Genomic DNA, 18,254 nt, shown 5'->3' on the forward strand with positions numbered 1-18,254 from the left:
TCTGCATTTAACTCATCCTTTTTTTTTTTTTTACACACAAGTGCAAAGAGCAGTGGGCAGCATATTACTGTCCTTGGCTTGTCAGTCCTGGGATTCGAACTGTCAACTCTCCAGTTACAAGCCATGGTGTAACTAGGTTAAGTTCAGTGATACAGTTCCCCCTCTGCCTGCAACCAAATTTCTAGTTTGTAGTTGACTACACATATGTTAGTCAAAAGGGGGGAAGTGTTATGGAAATTTGGTGTTTCCTGCATGGTGGGACATGAAGTAGGCGGCGACCTACTTGATATTCAAGACGCAAGGCATTGTGGGAACTCACTCTGTGAACTTAACTCTGTTAACACCATGATTGAGGGGAACATGTAGATCAGGGGGGTCTGTCCTGATGTGATGTAGGGCTGGAAGATAGGGCCGCATTGAGACTTGCTGAAGAATCAATGCTGGGAAATACAACAGATATAAGTCGAGCGGTGTACAGGGCTTTGTTGTACTGTGAAAGAGCAATTCGGGATTGTGCAGTGTATGGAATATGAATGTGCTAATGAAACTTGCTGAACAGAGTATTGTGTGCTTCGTGTTTGGCCAGCTCACCTATTAACTTAGTGCAGTTGTCAAAAATGCCACGACACACATTATTTACAACACTGCACTCTACGGAGTTGTTATTTTTACTGTATTGTACACCATATCTTTACCGTACTCAACTACGTTTCTTTAAAGTATTATACTGCACAGAATCATCAACAGGTAAATTTACAGTAGAAACAGTCTCTTACTTCGTGTCTGAGGGTTCGGGTTCATTACTGAAGTTTGGAACATGTCCTTTACTCCGGTCACTCTTGAGAGAGGGACAGCTGGAGACTGGAGACTTTGATCTGTCCTCTTCTTCTGAATCACTCATCTCCTCAAGTCTGAGAGGTAAACCAGTAACACTGGAAACACACATACACAGTCGCCAATAATGTTTTTTTTTATATAAGAGTAATTTAAAATTTTTTATTTTAAAGTTATTATAGTGACTGTACTCTAATTCTGCATATGTGTAATTAAAAAAAAAAGAATTATGATTAACTACTTTATCAATCCCACAATGGGGAAATTCACTCTCTGCATTTAACTCATCCTTTTTATTTTTACACACAAGTGCAAAAACAGTGCAAAAAGTTGGCTTTTCAGTCCTGGGATTTGAACTGGCAACTTTCCAGTTACAAGCCTGATTCCTAACCTCTAGACCATGGACTGCCAATGTGTATGTTAGTTATCGTAATGCTAAACTTGTCCAACAAATAAGTCAGACGTCACACTGTGGCTGTTCTCCCTTTTGACTGCGGGTGTGGCACATGTTAAGTCGCTCACAAACCAGGAAAACAAAAGAGTAAACAATCAGAAAATGATCATTGTCAGCTCTGAGTATGGTATTTTTTTTATAACAGACTAATCAAATAATCAGGAAAGAATCAGCAGATTAATTAACATTCAGAGTAAACTATATACAGTCGTAGTACTAACACTCACCCAGCCTCGGACAGCTTGGTTTCCTCCTTCTGCTCTGACGAGTGTAAATCCTGTCTGACTTCATTCTTTTCACTTTGGGTGTTCCGACTTGTTTGCTCCTCCTCTCGTCTTACCGTCTTCTCAGCAGCTCTATTGTCCGACTGTGAAGGGTGAAGTCAGCTAAAATGAAAATGAAATTCCCCCTGAGGACAATAACATCTAATCTAATCTAATCCAATAAAATGGGCCATTTCTTTTGTAAAAGATCACTAAGACCACCAAAAAAGCTATAAGTAAGGTCTGTCAATAGTTTTATGAATTGACATGGCTCTCTAAAATATTTATTTGTTATGTTTTTATAACTATTACCTAGTGGGAGCAGCAGACCTGCTGCTACTCACTAGGCAATAGGTTCAGGTAAATGGTTCAAGAGAGAACGTGTTCTCTCTTGAACCATTTACCTGTATACTGTGTCACATCATCCATTAGAACAATACAGTGAAGTCAGCTGAAGTCATTTCCATTTAACAGTATATTGACACCATTAACTATTTTCTCTGGCATGACACAACACTGTTAGGTCTACTGGTAATAAAATAAAAAGCTTATTAAAAATTAACTGGTTATGTTGTGTGGATTTTTGTTCCTGTGCCTTAGTGTAGTTCTGGTGTTTGTATGGATGAGCGAGTGTGTGCACAACTTTGTGGAATTATCCTTCCTCTAATGGTTGTTTTAACATCTTCCTTCCTTTCCCAGTCTTTTCCCTTCTCCATTCCCCCTTATTCCATACCACCTGTAAATTGTAATAAATGTGGGTTTTTCTAATTGAGCAAGAAATTACTGTTATTGTAAAGAACTTCAAATAACTTCAAAGGTGTTGTATAAAAATAATGTTTATACAAATACATAGGCACTGTAAAAATGGCAATAGAGCTTCAGATGTAAGGGGAACCTAACATGGTCTCAATCCATAGTTTCATTTGGGACGTGCCTACCTTGTGATTGACAAGGTGAGTACAATGTCACCAGTTCTCAGGCAGATCCACCTGACTCCAAATATGATCTCTTCCGGTTGTCAAAAAACAAAGATGGCATAACGGACGCAAGATGGTGACGGCCGTAATGCCAAACTCGATGCTTCAAACGGGCAGTTCACAAACCAACGGATGACGTCATAGTGACTTCGTACAGTATTTATATCCAGTCTATGCATGGGACACACACAACCACAGTTGTTCAGAATGCAATAAAGTTGGTCAGATGTCTGTTCCCACTTAAACCACAGCATGACATAATTTGCTACTAATAGGATTTTTTACAGGGATCGTACACTTGTATAATATGTATAGACAAATATTTTAAAAAGTAACAAAACCATCAACTACAAAAAAAACCATCCTCAAGACTCTGTAATCGTGAGTAACAGTAAAATAAAATACAATTATTTATAATGAAAGGTATAAAAAATAATTTCTGGCATTAAATATCAGAGTATTTACATTCAAAAGTTTGTTTTTTTTTCTTTTTTTTTTTTCATCTACAGGACCAAATGAAGGCTTTGCTGTCATCTTGTGGTAATAACAAAATATAGCAAACATGTCTTAAACACTTTTGTCAGTTTACCTAGCAAACTCCAGTTGAATAAAGCAGTGAAGAGTTGAATATAAACAGAGCTGCAGCCCCTCGGGCCTCACACAGCCACAGCTGTTCACAATGACGTAAAGCTGCTTTGATGTTCCTGCTCAATCTACAAAGGACAGTTCCATATTAGTGACGTACAGGTCGCGTCACTCCTCAGAGCCGTTAGCGGCTAGCTAAACCGCTACTTGTTTTCATTCAATTAACTTTCTTATTGAGCAGAACAACTACGGTCTCTACAGGCATTTCACTTAGTAAACAATATAAACAGTAAATGCTGGTGAATTTTACACATCATATGAAATGTGTGAACTACGTTTCATATGGTGTGTAAAATTCACCAACATTCATCTTTTTCCTCAGTTTCAGTGAACAGAGCAGCAACTTACCCGCAGCAGAAGACCGTTAGCTGCTGATACCCAAAATGCAACGCAGTGAGAGCATCTCCAACTTCCGTTGTGGATTTTCACAATAAAAAACAAACAGCCGAAGAATCATGTAATCCCAAATTTAACAGGAATATACCAATACACATAATTATTTACAGTGTTACACTCACTAACCACCTGGTTTGTCTGACTCCAAGTCAGACTCTGCCCTGTCCGCCTCAGACCATCAAAACTAGTAACACGTCACATAGTGATGTAGCAACAAGATCAATTATTGTGATTGGCTGTAGAATTACAATGAAATATGACCTTCTTATCTTAAATTACCCTTTTTTTATCCTGACTTCACCCTCCACATGAAGGGATTTTTTTGTGTTGCTCTTAAAAGTACACACAATAACAAAAAAAAGACAAACTGCTAAAAGGACAACAAAGCTGAAGAAAGTCTTAAAGTACTCTAAAATACAAAACTTGTTTTTTTATTAAATCTATCATGTTCACAAAAGTAGGTAAAGAATAGATCGTGCAGAAATATATAGAAAAAATAAAAATGAATTAATCAATATTTTTATGTCAATCTTTTTTTACTTGCATGTGTAGTTATCTTTTTATTCATTTTAAACATTATATTTTACATTCATTCATTCATAACACCCAGAGATTTGGCCGCTATGTCTAAAAAGAAAAAAAAAGCAATAGTGCTATCGCCTGTTCCAACTTTATCGACACTGGCACATTGTTGAACATAACATCCTGAATTAACTTTTTTTTTTTTTGTCTCATTAGTTCCTGTAAATTGTTTCGGGTAAAAATTAAAAGCATTTATGGGTCTGTTTTATGTTAGTGCAGCCTACTGAGAGACAATGATCTGTGTGATGTTGAGAGGGTTACAGCACAGTCATCTGTTTTTCCTTTAGTCATTTGATAAGATTTATTTTACTCTGTGTAACTGTAAAGAGGGTGCAGAATTCAAAGTAATTAATTTTCTCTGTCCATCAGTGAAGTGCTTCCATCTAGTGGCTAAAACCAAGAACAACACTGACTCTCACACATGAAGCATGTTATTGTCTCATATGGTCTTTGGCGTCCTAGAAAAGATTATTTTTAATCAAAATGAGACAATAAGAAAATAAAATCTTGAATTTTGACCTTTTGGACATTACCATATTGTTTTGTTGCAGCCAGTGCATGCACAGAACAGATTGGGAGCCGAAATGACATATTGACACAAAAAAGCTTCTTTGCAAGTGTTTCATTTAGTCTCACTGAATAACAGCAGAAGCATTTTTCTGTTTTAGTTCATGGTTGCAGGCACAACCTCTTATTGGAATTTTGTCGCTGCTCAACAGTCATCCAATGTGGTCCAAGTTTGATTGCTTTAAAAAAACCACATGTTTTAACAGCAAATCTTCTAATTTAAAGATGTCAAGTAATGTGTAACACTCAGCTGTTACAGACATTCATCACCACAGTTTCTTCTCTTCTGCTTCAGCTCAACTTCAGCACTCTGGAAAGACGTGGATCCACCTCACGGAGGGCAGCTATCAGAACTGAACTGGCTTCGGCTCCCTTTTTTCGCACCGTGTCGATCACTTCTCGTGCTTTGTCTAATTGGGATTTTGATGTGGCGGACTGCATTTCACCATAACTTATCACACCACGCTCATAAAGTTTATCCAAGAGAAGGTTCAGATTAGCATCAGACACTCTTTTAACAAACTCTGTCCGAACAGCTCCCCCCAGTTTCTGGTCTGCTGGGACTCTGTCCTCTGCTGGGACTCTGTCCTCTGCTGGGACTCTCTCCTCTGCTGGGACACTGTCCTCTGCTGGGACATTTGTCCGTCCACTTTCCCCTCTTGGACCTGGAGGATAACAGGTAAAAATGATTGTGTTATATAACCAACACTCAGTTGACAGTTTTGTTACGGAGGACTCTGTTTTAAAGTTCATCTATCTGCTTTGTAAATCAATTCCTGTGTTCTCCTTTAAAGGGAAAGAAACATTTATACTGTCTTTATATTCCTCAACATTACTAGGAGTGGATTTTTGTTCAGTTAATGAAGCAATAATGTGCTTCAATGCAGCCTAAATAATGATATGAGAATGTACATAAGAGCAAATATAAATATCTATGATATAATGTGTTACAGGTCTGAACGGTGACATCAGGTGGCGTGCTACTGCAGGAGGCTGGAGTCTGTACCTGTCAGGGAGACTCGACGTTTCCAGAGTACATTCCCATCTTGTTCCTGGACCATCACAGTCACTCTCTTTGTGTTTTTAGTCAGGAAAACTTCAAATGTTGGAGGGAAATTTGGTCCACAACTCGACTGAAATGGTTCACACTGAAAACCAGAAGCAACGCATAATAAAATGTTTTTGTGGTACTTCCCTGACTGTGAATCTACACACAGCAGAAACTGGATCATTCTGTTGAATTAAGTGACTTGACTCACCTCTGGCTGTATATGGAAGCCCTCAGGTTCACAGTGGACACTGTAACTTTGACCAAAGATCAAATAACAGCTGGAGGAGATCGGGATGAACTTAGCACCTTCTTCTTGTTGGACGGCAACCTTCAGTAACGGAACATTTTCAATAGTTTAGTTCCTGCTGAGATAGTCGAGGCAATTTTATCCATAGAGCACCTTTTAAAACAACACGTTGACTGACTGCTTTGCAGAGAGATGAGAACAAACGTGAAATATATATGATAAAAGTTTCCAAACACAACAGAGAGAGAACAGAGAACAAACAATTAAAAACAAACTGTCGTCATGATGACTATTAAAAGGTTAAAGAAAAAAATCTCTTCTGTTTCAATGTTACCACAGAACACGAAGGTTCAGTAAGACAAACAAAATGATTTATCTTTGTGGAAACAGCTGTTACTTTACCTCCTGCACAGGGATGTTTTTCTGCAGCAGAAATACGTCGAGTATTCGATCCTCTTCATATGGAGGTCGGAGGAACAGCAGAACTTGACCCTGTATTGGCAGTGAGATGTTCAGAAACCTTTTGACGATATCCCAGATGAGGCCAAAGACAGAGAGGTGAGGGACCTTCACAACCACATGAGTGTCTGTGATCTCCAGCGGCTCCAAGATGCTCATTCCATCATCGGTGATGTGGACGACAGACAGCAGGCCATCAAACAGCAACGCTGTGAAATGAAAACAGGTTCATCTTTACCTAATTCACTTTGTACAGCTTGAGTTTACCGGTAAAATACATTTGTAATTAACTCTAGAGTTTGCCTCTATCCTTTATTCTATAACATGCCATCCACGTATTTACCTTCCTTTGTTTCACAGTGTGGGAAGTGGAGCTGAAGGACAGCAGAGTCCTCAGAACTCTTGATATCGAACGGCAGCCCTGCAGCCTGCTTGCCAGCTGATTGGAGGAGGCTCTGATCCCATTGGACAGTCCTGTACAGCAGCTCCGCCTCCTGAGCCATAACAAACACCAGTCCGGTCAGATCACACTGGAACACACCTGGACCAGGACACCTGAACCTGTAGGACACAGAAGGGATGAATTCATATAACAAGCAGTCAGTCAAATGATCTGCTTTCACTGACAGCTGTTCCATTGCAGCGCAGGGAAACAGATTGAGTTGTACGGCATGATAACACCCAGGGGACCAATCCAACAGGACTTTTTTAGAGTTTGTTTCATTTATTCTGATTTATTGAATAATTTGATTCAACTTTTGTGTTTTCCCTGAAATATGTCCTCCTTCGTTTGTTTTCTTCTTCATGATGGAGCGCCAGCAGTGTCTATTGACTGTTGTTTTATTGCGTTTATTGCGTTGTGAGGGTTCTGTTCGGTTTTAAACCGGCCCTACCCAACTTCAGGCAGTGGCCGAATGGCCCACTCCTAAAACAAGAAGTTTTATTTGGTTTGCCAATTTTTATCGCAGGTCTATCTGCGACTATAGTGGAGTTGCAACAACTAAGTTAACATCTGCCAAAAACTCCTTGTGTGGTCACCTTCCGCAGAGGCTGCATTTGTCAAGTTGAAGTGCTTGTTTTCCTCTGCCCTTATTTTATCTAACCCTGATCCTGCAGAGTTTGTGGTGTAGGTAGACACCTTCGACTCTGGCACAACTTGTCCTACATTCACTCCGCCCGCAGATTCAACTCGTGCCAGTCTCAGTGGGCCCTGTTCTTGGGCGACTATACAATCAACTATACATTCACCTACTGGTCAGGCTTCAGGAATGTTAAGCCCGAGGCCCTGTCATGTCAGTTCGCTCCTCTGGTTGAGGAGTCATCCGAGAAAACCATCCTGCCATCTTCCTGCTTGGTGGGAGCAACAAGGTAGGACATTGCAAGGGTGGTCCAGGAGGCCTAAGAGGATCATCCGGCTCCCGGGGGCTGTCCACTGATCTGATTTTTGTGCCCCAGCTGGTCTTCTTCACCCATTTGCCATTTCTCATCGGCCTTGGTATCACCCACCTCCTCACCTGCTTCGACCCTTTCTATGTGTGCTGGCTTAGCTACTTTGTTCTTCTGTCAGCTTGTCATAGTTGTAATGCTGTTTGGTTCAAGCCACCTGAACCCAAAATCGCTCATAATGTTCAGACCAGCACCTTGTTTAGTAGCTCGCTGCAATCAGTGTGGGAGTGAATGAGGTGGGAAATATATGAGACTTTGTGAATGCAGCCATGGTATCTATGATTCCACCTGTTCACTTTCTGGTGTTGAGCTGGGTGCAAAGCCTTTAGCCTCCATGTCTGACCTGTGTGCCTGTTTGTCCACATCTGTACTGTTTGCTGACAATCTCTCCACAGACAACAGACTCTTATTGACAATCACAACTTGACGAACCATGAAATAAGTCTGAATATATTTTGTAATTTTATAGGATTACCTGTATGACGCTCCAGATGTGAGTACAGGTGAGAAGGATGATGGAGTCTGGAGTTAAGAAAGACACAAATATAGTTGTTTTAACAGAAATTAGGTTCAATTCAAGTTCAATAAACACAAGTCACAATTCCCCTGCCTCTGTTTGCTTGGTACGAAATAATCACATTTTATATAAATATATTTCACACTGTAAAACTGCTCCTCTCTCACCTTTATGCCGTCCTCAGGCAGGTTTGTTTTAACATCCAGTTTGTCATCAGAGTCATCTGATAGAGAGAAGTGTAAGAGAAAGAAAAACCATGACAACTGGAATGAGCTGAGAAACTTTAACTGACACAATTCTAGAATATTTCCCACAACAAAAAGTGGAATATGACATATATCATTATATTTTTATTTAGAGACATGTTCATGTTTAAATTCAATTTTAATGTCCAGCAGCTTGATAAATGTGGAACAATACTCACTTTGTTTTAGTTTCTGCGCTCTGATCGTCCTGTTATTGATTCTGTAGAGATGAACACAATCCCAAAAGTTATGGATCAATTTTGAAGAATTGTTCGATCTTTGAGTCAGAGAGCTGCAGAGTCCTGAGATGAGCCGACTGATCTAACACTTTTTTCCACAGTTAGAGGAATTAACTCGTCATTAGTCTGGATCCAAAACATCACAGGAAAACAATGACTGTAACATCACATGTCCTTTTAAAAGTTGCAGCTGACTGAACTGTTGCTTGGCTTTGCATTATCAGTTTGCATTTTATAGTTTGTGGAAGAAAGAAAGAAAAGAAACAGAAGATAAAGAAAAGGAGAAACTGCATTCCATTGTTTCACTAGAAGGTGGAAGTGGAGGGAAAGCTCAATGTGAGTTATGAACCCTGTGTTCATTACAAGCTGCGCTAACGTCACATTTCAAGCTACTGACAGTAAAGTATATTTACACGATTCATAATATAAAGTTATTTTGTGTCGCCATTGCTCAGCAGTGTCTGTCACCCGTCAGTCAGTCTAAACCCCTACCCCCACCTCTCCCTCCTCCAAAAGATGTACGGGCATTCACACACTGACTGAATTTACCGAGCTGCCCTCCCCACTTCTCCCCTTCTAAACATGATATATAAATGTAGAAATAGACACAAAGATTATATAAGATAAGATTCTATAATACAGTATCTCTCAACTGTGAAAAATGTTATGTGAGGTGTTTGCTCTCATTTAGCTCTCAAAGTGCACGAGATTTTCATTTTACTTATTAATGTACAAAATTTTCTCCTGGGGGGGAATGCCCCAAGACCCCCCTAGATGGTACGGCATCCCACCCCCCCAACTCTCAAAAAATCCTGTGGGAAACAGTGGATTCAGTCCTCTTACTGACCCCAGAGTCTCCAGTCTGCAGTTCAGATTATCCACAAGGTCAGAGAGCAGCTTCACTGCTGAATCCTGTAGCTTGTTGTTACTCAGGTCCAGCTCTCTCAGATGGGAGGGGTTGGACTTCAGAGCTGAGGCCAGAGAAGCACAGTTGATCTCTGACAAACTGCACCATCTCAATCTGAATAAAGAATAAATGATGGAGATAAAAATCTATTTATAAACCAATCATATTCATCCAGGTTTTAAATGTGAAGTTCAACATCATTATGTTGTCATCAAAGTGCTTCTCCATAAAATTAGTAGAATGACTTTTTCATTCTGTTATTGTGGATCATCATAATATCAGCTTTAGATTGTATTATTTGTGAAAACACATTGGAATTAATAGAAACAAAAAAATATATATCTCGACTTCAGCAAGGAAACTTCATCGAATTAAAACAAATTAGTTCAAACGATCTTTTGTTTTCAGATGTGACCATTTACTTCACATTACAAAATTGATTTACTTTAGCAGTTGATCATTTCTACAGTTTCTTTAAGAAACTTTTATTTTCTTTCTTTTTTTAGTACAAGATGAAAAAATAAATATGCACTTAAGGAATTGTTAAACACAATTAATGTCATTTGCGTATGTCCAGTATACAGAGTAGGTTAATTTGTTATTTAAACATATAAGATGTACAGCAGTAACAGAGAGTCAGTGAACTGACCTCAGAGTCTCCAGTCTGCAATGTGCACTCTCCAAAAAACCACACAGCTGCTTCACACCTGAATCCTCCAGGCTGTTTCCACTCAGGTCCAGCTCTCTCAGATGGGAGGGGTTGGACTTCAGAGCTGAGACCAGAGAAGCACAGCTGATCTCTGACAAACTGCACCATCTCAATCTGAATAAAGAATAAATGATGTAGATATGAATCAGTTTATTATCTTATCAGATCTGTTCAGGTTTTAAATGTGCCGTTCAACATTATTAAAAACGTATCCCTAAAATTAGTAGAGTGACTTTGTGACTGTTATTTTATTAACAACAAAAAGTAATAATCCATAACTCCATAATAGAAAAGTTTTTTTGAACACAAACAGTTGCATCTCAGGTCCATACTCAGCACTGAAACACCTCTGGTAAAAATCACCAATGACTGCCTCGTTGTTGCTGACTCTTTGACACCATTTCCCACAACATCCTCCTCTATAGACTTGCATCCATTGGAATCACAGACACACCCTTGAACTGGTTTAAATCATCTCTCTGGTTGCACTCAGTTCATTAAACTAAAAACCGTCACATCCCAGCCATCCCCACTTTCTTCAGGTGTTCCCCAATGTTCTGTTTTTGGGCCTCTACTATTTATTATCTACCTCCTCCCCCTTGGCCATATCTTCAGAAAATTTAACACCACTTCCATTGCTACACAGATGACACCCAGCTCTATGTCTCCACCAATCCCACCTTCACCCTGCCACCATCCTCCCTCTGTGACTGTCTTCAACAAGTCAAATCCTGGTTTTCCTCCAATTTTATCAAGCTCAATAGTGACAAAACAGAGGTTCTTCTCATTGGTTCAAAATCCACAATATCAAAAACTGACTGTTTTAATATAACATTGACAACTCCATCGTTTCTCCCTACCCTTGGGTCAAGAGTTTGGTTGTCATCCTGGACAGAACTCTATCATTTCATGCCAACATCACTAATATCACCCGGTCTGCTTTCTTCCATCTTCAAAACATTAACTGCCTCCGTCAGTCCCTCATACCCAATAGCACTGCCGTCTTGTTCATTCTCTGGTCACATCTCGTCTCGATGACTGTAACTCCCTGCTCTTTTGTCCTCCTTAAAAAAATCCATCCACAAACTCCAACTGATTCAGAACACTGCAGCCTGGATCATCACCAGAACTCCCTCCACCTGTCAAATCACTCCAGTACTACAGCAACTTCACTGGCTTCCTGTCAAATACCAAAAAGACAACAAAATCCTGCTTCTCACTTTCAAGGCCATCCACCACCTCGCTCCTCCATACCTGACTGAACTCCTTCAAGTCAATGCCCCCACTCGCTTCCTCAGGTCTTCCTCATCCATCCACCTCACCAGCCCACCAGCCCTTCTGACCACCATGGGGTCCAGGGCCTGCAGGCATTCTGCTCCATGTCTCTGGAACTCCCTCCTCCCTGACCTTCAGAACATTGATGCTCTTTTACTTTTCAAAACCAAGTTCAAAACCCATCTGTTTAAACAAGCATATTGTACCTAAAATGATATATTACATCCCCATTCTGTTAACTAAGTTTTTCAATTATTATTGTTATTTATTAGTTGTTGTTTTTGTAAATTTGCCTCCGACACTGTACGGTGACCTTGAGTGATAAGAAAGGCGCTTATAAATAAAATGTATTATTATTGTAATATATGGAAAAATGTTATCAATATAAACCAAATATGAGTTCACAGGATCTTTTCTATACAAATGTGATAATTTACTCAACATTACAAAAATAAATTTACTTTAACAACTAGCAGTTGACATTTTTTTACAGTTTCTTTAAGAAATAGTCACCTTGGAAAGAGCCCTAATCCCTCTCACTGAAAATGTGGAGAGAGCAAGTGATGACTACAGTTGTATGTGAAAAGATACTTGGGAAACTGAACTGGAAAAATGACATGGCCAAGGAACAGTGGGACAAATTTAGTCAATATATGTCAAAGCAAGCAGCCTGACAAGGTGTTGATGGACAGCTTCAACACATAAATGATGCTCATCGCATTATTGCAACCAAATTTATTTGTCCATTTCAATGTCTGTTATTTGTCCTGTCATTTTTTTTGTTTGTTTCTGTTGTTTTTTAAATTAAATTTTCACTTGTTTATTCATGGAAAACATTTTTTAAAAATCAATCAAATTTGAATTGAAGAAAATACAAACTAAAGGAACGATATAACTATATGGATGTAATTTATGCATGTATATATAGGGCAAATTGTTTCGAACATATAAGATGTACAGCAGTATTAGAGAGTCAGTGAACTGACCTCAGAGTCTCCAGTCTGCAGTGTGGACTCTCCAGAAAATCACACAGGTGCTTCACTGCTGAATCCTGCAGCATGTTTCCACTCAGCTGCAGCTCTCTCAGATGGGAGGGGTTGGACTTCAGAGCTGAGACCAGAGAAGCACAGCTGATCTCTGAAAAATTGCAGGAACTTAATCTGAATAGAGAATAAATTATGTAGATAAAAATCAGTTCATTATCTAATCAGATCAATTCAGGTTTTAAATGTGTAGCTCAATTTTTCCTGATGAATTAGAAGAGATACTTTGTCCTTCTGTTATTGTGGCTCATCAGATCTTCCTCATTCATTTTCTCTCTCACTCTTCAGTACCTCATCAGTACCAGTGTTTCCCCTAAATTCATTCGGCAGCGGCGCACATGATCATTAATCTCAACGTGCCAGTAATGATTTCTACTCGCACTGTGTGAGCACAACAACACACAAAGTTGTATTCGACTTGTTTTGAGTTTCATCAACGAGCGCATCGAACCCTGTCAGACCCTCTTAGGACATCAACGTAAAAGGTAACATTCAAGCTTATACACGGGCTATATAGCGAGTAGCACAGGTAACGTAACTTAACTCCTCCTTAGGGCAGTGAGTGGCAGTGTTGCCAACTTAGCGACTTTTCAGACCCCCCCTAGCAACTACAAAACCGCCAGCCCCCGCGGCTCGTTAAGAGGAGGGGACGTTAACCCCTTAGCGTCCAGTCTGCAAATTGCGCATGCGAGAAGTAGCCGCTGGCTGGTTTACAGTCAGTGTCTCTTTTGGTTCACTTTAGCGGGTCCTGTTTTGTCTTCCCCACAACGTTATTCCTTTCTCCTACAGCATCCATTACAAGTACATGCACATGCTAAATTATGCAAATTAGGCGATGACGTCATTTAGCGACTTCTAGCGACTTTTTGGACAGCCAATAGCTACTTTCCTTACTGAGAAGTTGGCAACACTGCGCATGGCCATGGACACAGCAGCAGCACCGCTGCTGAAAAAATTCTAGGGGAAACACTGAGTACTTATATCATCTTCACTGACTGATGGACCACAATGTGGTCAGTCCTGTCAAAAGATTTACTTTCTCTATTTTTCGAATATTAAGCCATCTCAAAGGAGAGATTATTTAGAAAAAAAAATTGTGCTAAAGAAAAAGTATGAACCAAAAATGTGTAAACTCCGTCAAGAATTTGAATTTAAAATGCACACACGCACAAAACCACACAGCTGCAGGGAGTGAACTGACCTCAGAGTCTCCAGTTTACAATTCGGACTCTGAAGTCCATCACACAGCTGCTTTACCCCTGAATCATCCAGGCTGTTGCCACTCAGGTCCAGCTCTCTCAGATGGGAGGGGTTGGACTTCAGAGCTGAGGCCACAACGTCACAGTGAGTTTTTGAGAGTCCACAGTAAGAAAGCCTGTAGGGACACATATTAGAAAGAATGTAACTATGAAAGAGGACAATTTATGTTCACTTCATGCATTTGATGCCAAAATTGTTTGACTTGTCCTGTTGATGAACATTTGCTCTTTACGTCAGAGGTTCAGCTAATCTTATTTCACTGTGTTTGACTTGAAACAATAATTCTCATCTCTCTCTCTCTCTCTCATACCTGCAGACCTGTAAGCTTTGTTTGATTTCATCTTGCAGATGAAGGAGAGAGTAGTGATCTGTCAGTGTGATCTGATCCCATGTCTGTCTGGCACAGTTATCATGAGGCCATCTTATCTAGAAAGCCATTTTTAAAACTCAGTAAACAATCACAGCCAGGAAAGATTCCTTTTTGTGAACATGCTGATGTCACAAAGAACTGCAAAATGTCACAATTATTAGAAATAAATACAATTACAACCAATTATATATATTAAAACAATATTTGTAGTTTTTTTTTTTGTTTTGCTCGTACGCAATTTAAAACACTCAAGAACATCTGAGATCAAATATAACTGTTTAATGTTATATAATAATGTTTTGCAATAACCAAGTGGAACATGTTGAGCAGGTATTACCGGGGTCCCCTACTAAGAACTTTAGTGTTCATCTGAAGGACCAAAATTCTAATATTTTCTGATTCATGAAGTTAATTAAATCTGGACTTACTGAGCCTTTCTGCAGTTCCTCACAGCTGGAATCAGTCTCTGTCGTCCCTGGTCTGTTGTCTTGTACTTCTCCAGGTCCAACTCATCCAGAACCTCCTCTGACATCTGCAGCATGTAGGCCAGAGCTGAGCAGTGGGTCTCAGAGAGATCCTTCTCTGACTTCAGGAACTCTTGGATCTCCTGAAATAAAGAGAGGTCGTTCATCTCCGTCAGACAGTGGAAGATGGTGATGCTTCTGTCAGGAGAGATCTCATCAGTGTTCATCTTCTTCAGGTTATTAATGGCTCTCTGGATGATTCCTGGACTGTTGTCTGTCTGACCCAGCAGGCCTCCTAACAGTCTCTGGTTGGATTCCAGAGAGAGGCCGTGGAGGAAGCGGACAAACAGGTCCAGGTGGCCATTTTCACTTTCTAGGGATTTCTCCATGGCCTTCCTCAAGAAGTCATCCAGTGATGGGCCATTGTCACTTTTGAGGGATTTCCCCAGGACTCTCTTTATGTTCTTCAGGAATGAGGGACCTTTGCCATCACTGCTGTCATTGTCCCAGTCGTTCCCAAAGAAAGCCCTCAGTACCTCTGTGTTCCTGGTGGTGTAACAGTGGAACAGGTAGACTGCAGCCAGAAACTCCTGAATGCTCAGATGAACGAAGCAGTAGACTGTTTTCTGGAAGATCACACTCTCTCTTTTGAAGATCTCTGTACAAACTCCCGAGTACACCGAGGCCTCTGTGACATCGAGACCACAGCGCTCCAGGTCTTCTTGGTAGAACATGATGTTTCCTTCCTGCAGCTGTTCAAACGCCAGCCTCCCCAGCTTCAGAAGAACATCTCTGTCAGCCTCATTCAGCTCTTGTGAACTCGTCTCATGTCTCTCATCATACTTCTGCTTCTTCTTCTTGGTCTGAACCAGCAGGAAGTGTGAGTACAGGTCAGTCAGGGTCTTGGGCAGCTCTCCTCTCTGCTCTGTAGTCAACATGTGGTCCAGAACTGTAGCAGTGATCCAGCAGAAGACTGGGATCAAACACATGATGTGGAGGCTCCTGGATGTCTGGATGTGTGAGATGATTCTGCTGGACCGTTCTTCATCACTGACCCTCCTCCTGAAGTACTCCTCCTTCTGGGCGTCAGTGAAGCCTCGTACTTCTGTCACCCTGTCGACACATGCAGGAGGGATCTGATTGGCTGCTGCAGGTCTGGAAGTTATCCAGACGAGAGCCGAGGGAAGCAGATTCCCCTGGATGAGGTTTGTCAGCAGCATGTTGACCGATGACTTCTGTGTGACATCAGACACAACCTCCTTGTTGTTGAAATCCAGAGAAAGCCTGCTTTCATCCAGGCCGTCAAAGATGAACAGAAGTTTACAGACGGCGAGCTTCTCTGCTGGGACCTTCTGTAATGTTGGATGGAAAACATGGAGCAGCTCCAGAAGACTGTACTGCTCATCTCTGATCAAGTTCAGCTCCCTGAACGAAAGCAGAACCACCACACTGACATCTTGGTTCTCCAAACCCTCTGCCCAGTCCAGACTGAACTTCTGCACCGAGAAGGTTTTTCCAACGCCAGCGACGCCGTTCGTCAGAACCACTCTGATGTGTCCCTGTTGGTCAGGTAAGGCTTTAAAGATGTCCTGGCACTTGATTGGAGTGTCATGGAGGGCTTCCATCTTGGAAGTTGTCTCCAGCTGCCTCACCTCATGTTGGGTATTAACCTCTTCACTCTGTCCCTCTGTGATGTAGAGCTCAGTGTAGATCCTGTTGAGGAGGGTTCCACTTCCTGTTCCATCACTTCCTTCAGTCACATGTTCACATCTCCTCTTCAGACTGATCTTATGTTCATCTAAAACTTCCTGCAGACCACCAGCTGCTGAAAGAGAAGGGGGAAAAGAAAGAAAAGAAAGAAGGAAGGGTTTTAAATTGAACCATTATGTTTATGCTGAAAAACAAAAATATGAAATCATCAGACTGGTGTACAGTCTTACCTTGTGCAGTGCTGGTCTCACTGGCTGACTGCATTCCAGCTCTTGTTCTGGATCTTTCTCCACAATGGGGACAGGAGGAGTCTCCTGGTGAAGCAGACCGGTCCCAGTATGAGGTGATGCACTGTCTGCAGAACCAGTGTCCACAGCTGGTAGAGACCGGATCCTTCAGGACGTCTTGACACAAACCACAGCAGGACGGCTGATCCTCCTCAGAAACATGACTCCTCTTCCTCTCTCTGTGGAGATGATAACATTATTCAAAACACTATAAATATAACACACACACATCATTTATGACACTCTACTATATTGTTATTGTCCTTTATTGCGTTTCTTTACTGCATTCTACTGTTTCTATATTACATTCAAAACAACCAGTGATTGACCAAAGTGCTGTACAATTAGGCCTTAATAGACAGAAACACAAGCACAAAGTAAAATAAAGTTGTACAATGGAAACAAAATAAAAATAGCAAAGAAATAGCCACAATAAATAGCTACAATAGGACATTATTATTGCCCTCTACTGCCATTAGTGCTGTCTTTCTTTACTGCACTCTAATGTATTTTTTTGCTGGACCCTTCTGCATTTACAGTACTTTACTGAATCATCTTCAGGTGAGTTTACAATAGAAACAGTCTCTTACTTTGTGTCTGAGGGTCCAGGTTCATTACTGAAGTCTGGAGGATCGTCTTTACTCCAGTCGCTCTTCATAGAGGGACAGCTGGAGACTGGAGACTTTGATCTGTCCTCTTCTTCTTCTAAATCACTCATCTTCAAGTCTGATAGGTAAACCAATAACACTGGAAACACACATACACACAGTGGTCTTTGAAAAAACAACAAAAAACCTCCAAATCCCATTGTGTTTATTTTTATGACGTTTACATAAATTACTCTTCATGCACTTTACTTCCTTTTCACACTTCTGGTTAGATGCCAAACTGCTTTTTGTTGTATAAGTACCTTTACTCTGTGCAATGACAATAAAGTTGCATTTAATCTAATCTAATAACAAAGTTTATTTTTGCACAAGTGTAGTTAAAAAGCATGTGCAGTTTCTAGTTATCATGATGACACACTTTTTTAAGACTTCACACTTCTCCATTTTTAACGTGGTTGTGTCACAGAAATGAGGGAAATGAAAAGAGTAAACAATCTGATCTTCACCTGGAGTAGCCTCGGATATTTTTCTAAAAAAGTATGACAAACTAAACAAATAATCAGAAAAAAAGCAGATTAATCAATAATCAAAGTAAACTCTATTTCGCAGTTGTAGTGCTAACACTCACCCAGCCTCAGACAGCCTCCAGTTTCCTCCTTCTGCTTTATTTGTTAAATGGAGTCTAGCAGTGAAACTTTT

General features: G+C 40.5%; 2 protein-coding genes across 2 annotated transcripts in view; one reads left to right on the plus strand and one right to left on the minus strand.

The window, feature by feature from the left end:
- Nucleotides 1-18,254, plus strand: part of LOC131976252 (NACHT, LRR and PYD domains-containing protein 12-like) — a 177,852-nt gene that overhangs the window by 111,384 nt on the left and 48,214 nt on the right. The gene's annotated exons all lie outside the window — the stretch shown is intronic.
- Nucleotides 773-17,665, minus strand: LOC131976089 (NLR family CARD domain-containing protein 3-like). The gene is made up of 18 exons (XM_059339002.1): nucleotides 17,538-17,665; nucleotides 16,891-17,126; nucleotides 14,915-16,775; nucleotides 14,058-14,231; nucleotides 12,800-12,973; nucleotides 10,479-10,652; nucleotides 9,770-9,943; nucleotides 8,863-8,903; nucleotides 8,606-8,661; nucleotides 8,397-8,443; nucleotides 6,819-7,036; nucleotides 6,419-6,684; nucleotides 5,978-6,097; nucleotides 5,725-5,866; nucleotides 5,369-5,383; nucleotides 5,028-5,317; nucleotides 1,516-1,655; nucleotides 773-911 (listed from the first exon to the last, which is right to left on the minus strand). The coding sequence occupies exons 1-18, from the start codon at nucleotides 17,663-17,665 to the stop codon at nucleotides 773-775; spliced, it is 4,395 nt and encodes a 1,464-aa protein (XP_059194985.1).

The sequence above is a fragment of the Centropristis striata genome, chromosome 8, assembly GCF_030273125.1.
Source record: "Centropristis striata isolate RG_2023a ecotype Rhode Island chromosome 8, C.striata_1.0, whole genome shotgun sequence".
NCBI classification, from domain to species: domain Eukaryota; kingdom Metazoa; phylum Chordata; class Actinopteri; order Perciformes; family Serranidae; genus Centropristis; species Centropristis striata.

Excerpts from the sequence above, each read along its gene's own strand:
- LOC131976089 (XM_059339002.1), bottom strand. The coding sequence starts at position 17,665 with ATGAGTGATTTAGAAGAAGAAGAGGACAGATCAAAGTCTCCAGTCTCC. Across the intron at positions 8,444-8,605 it reads TGCCTGAGGACGGCATAAAG|ACTCCATCATCCTTCTCACC; the intron begins GTGAGAGAGGAG and ends TCTTAACTCCAG. Across the intron at positions 5,867-5,977 it reads GCTTCCATATACAGCCAGAG|TGTGAACCATTTCAGTCGAG; the intron begins GTGAGTCAAGTC and ends TCTGGTTTTCAG.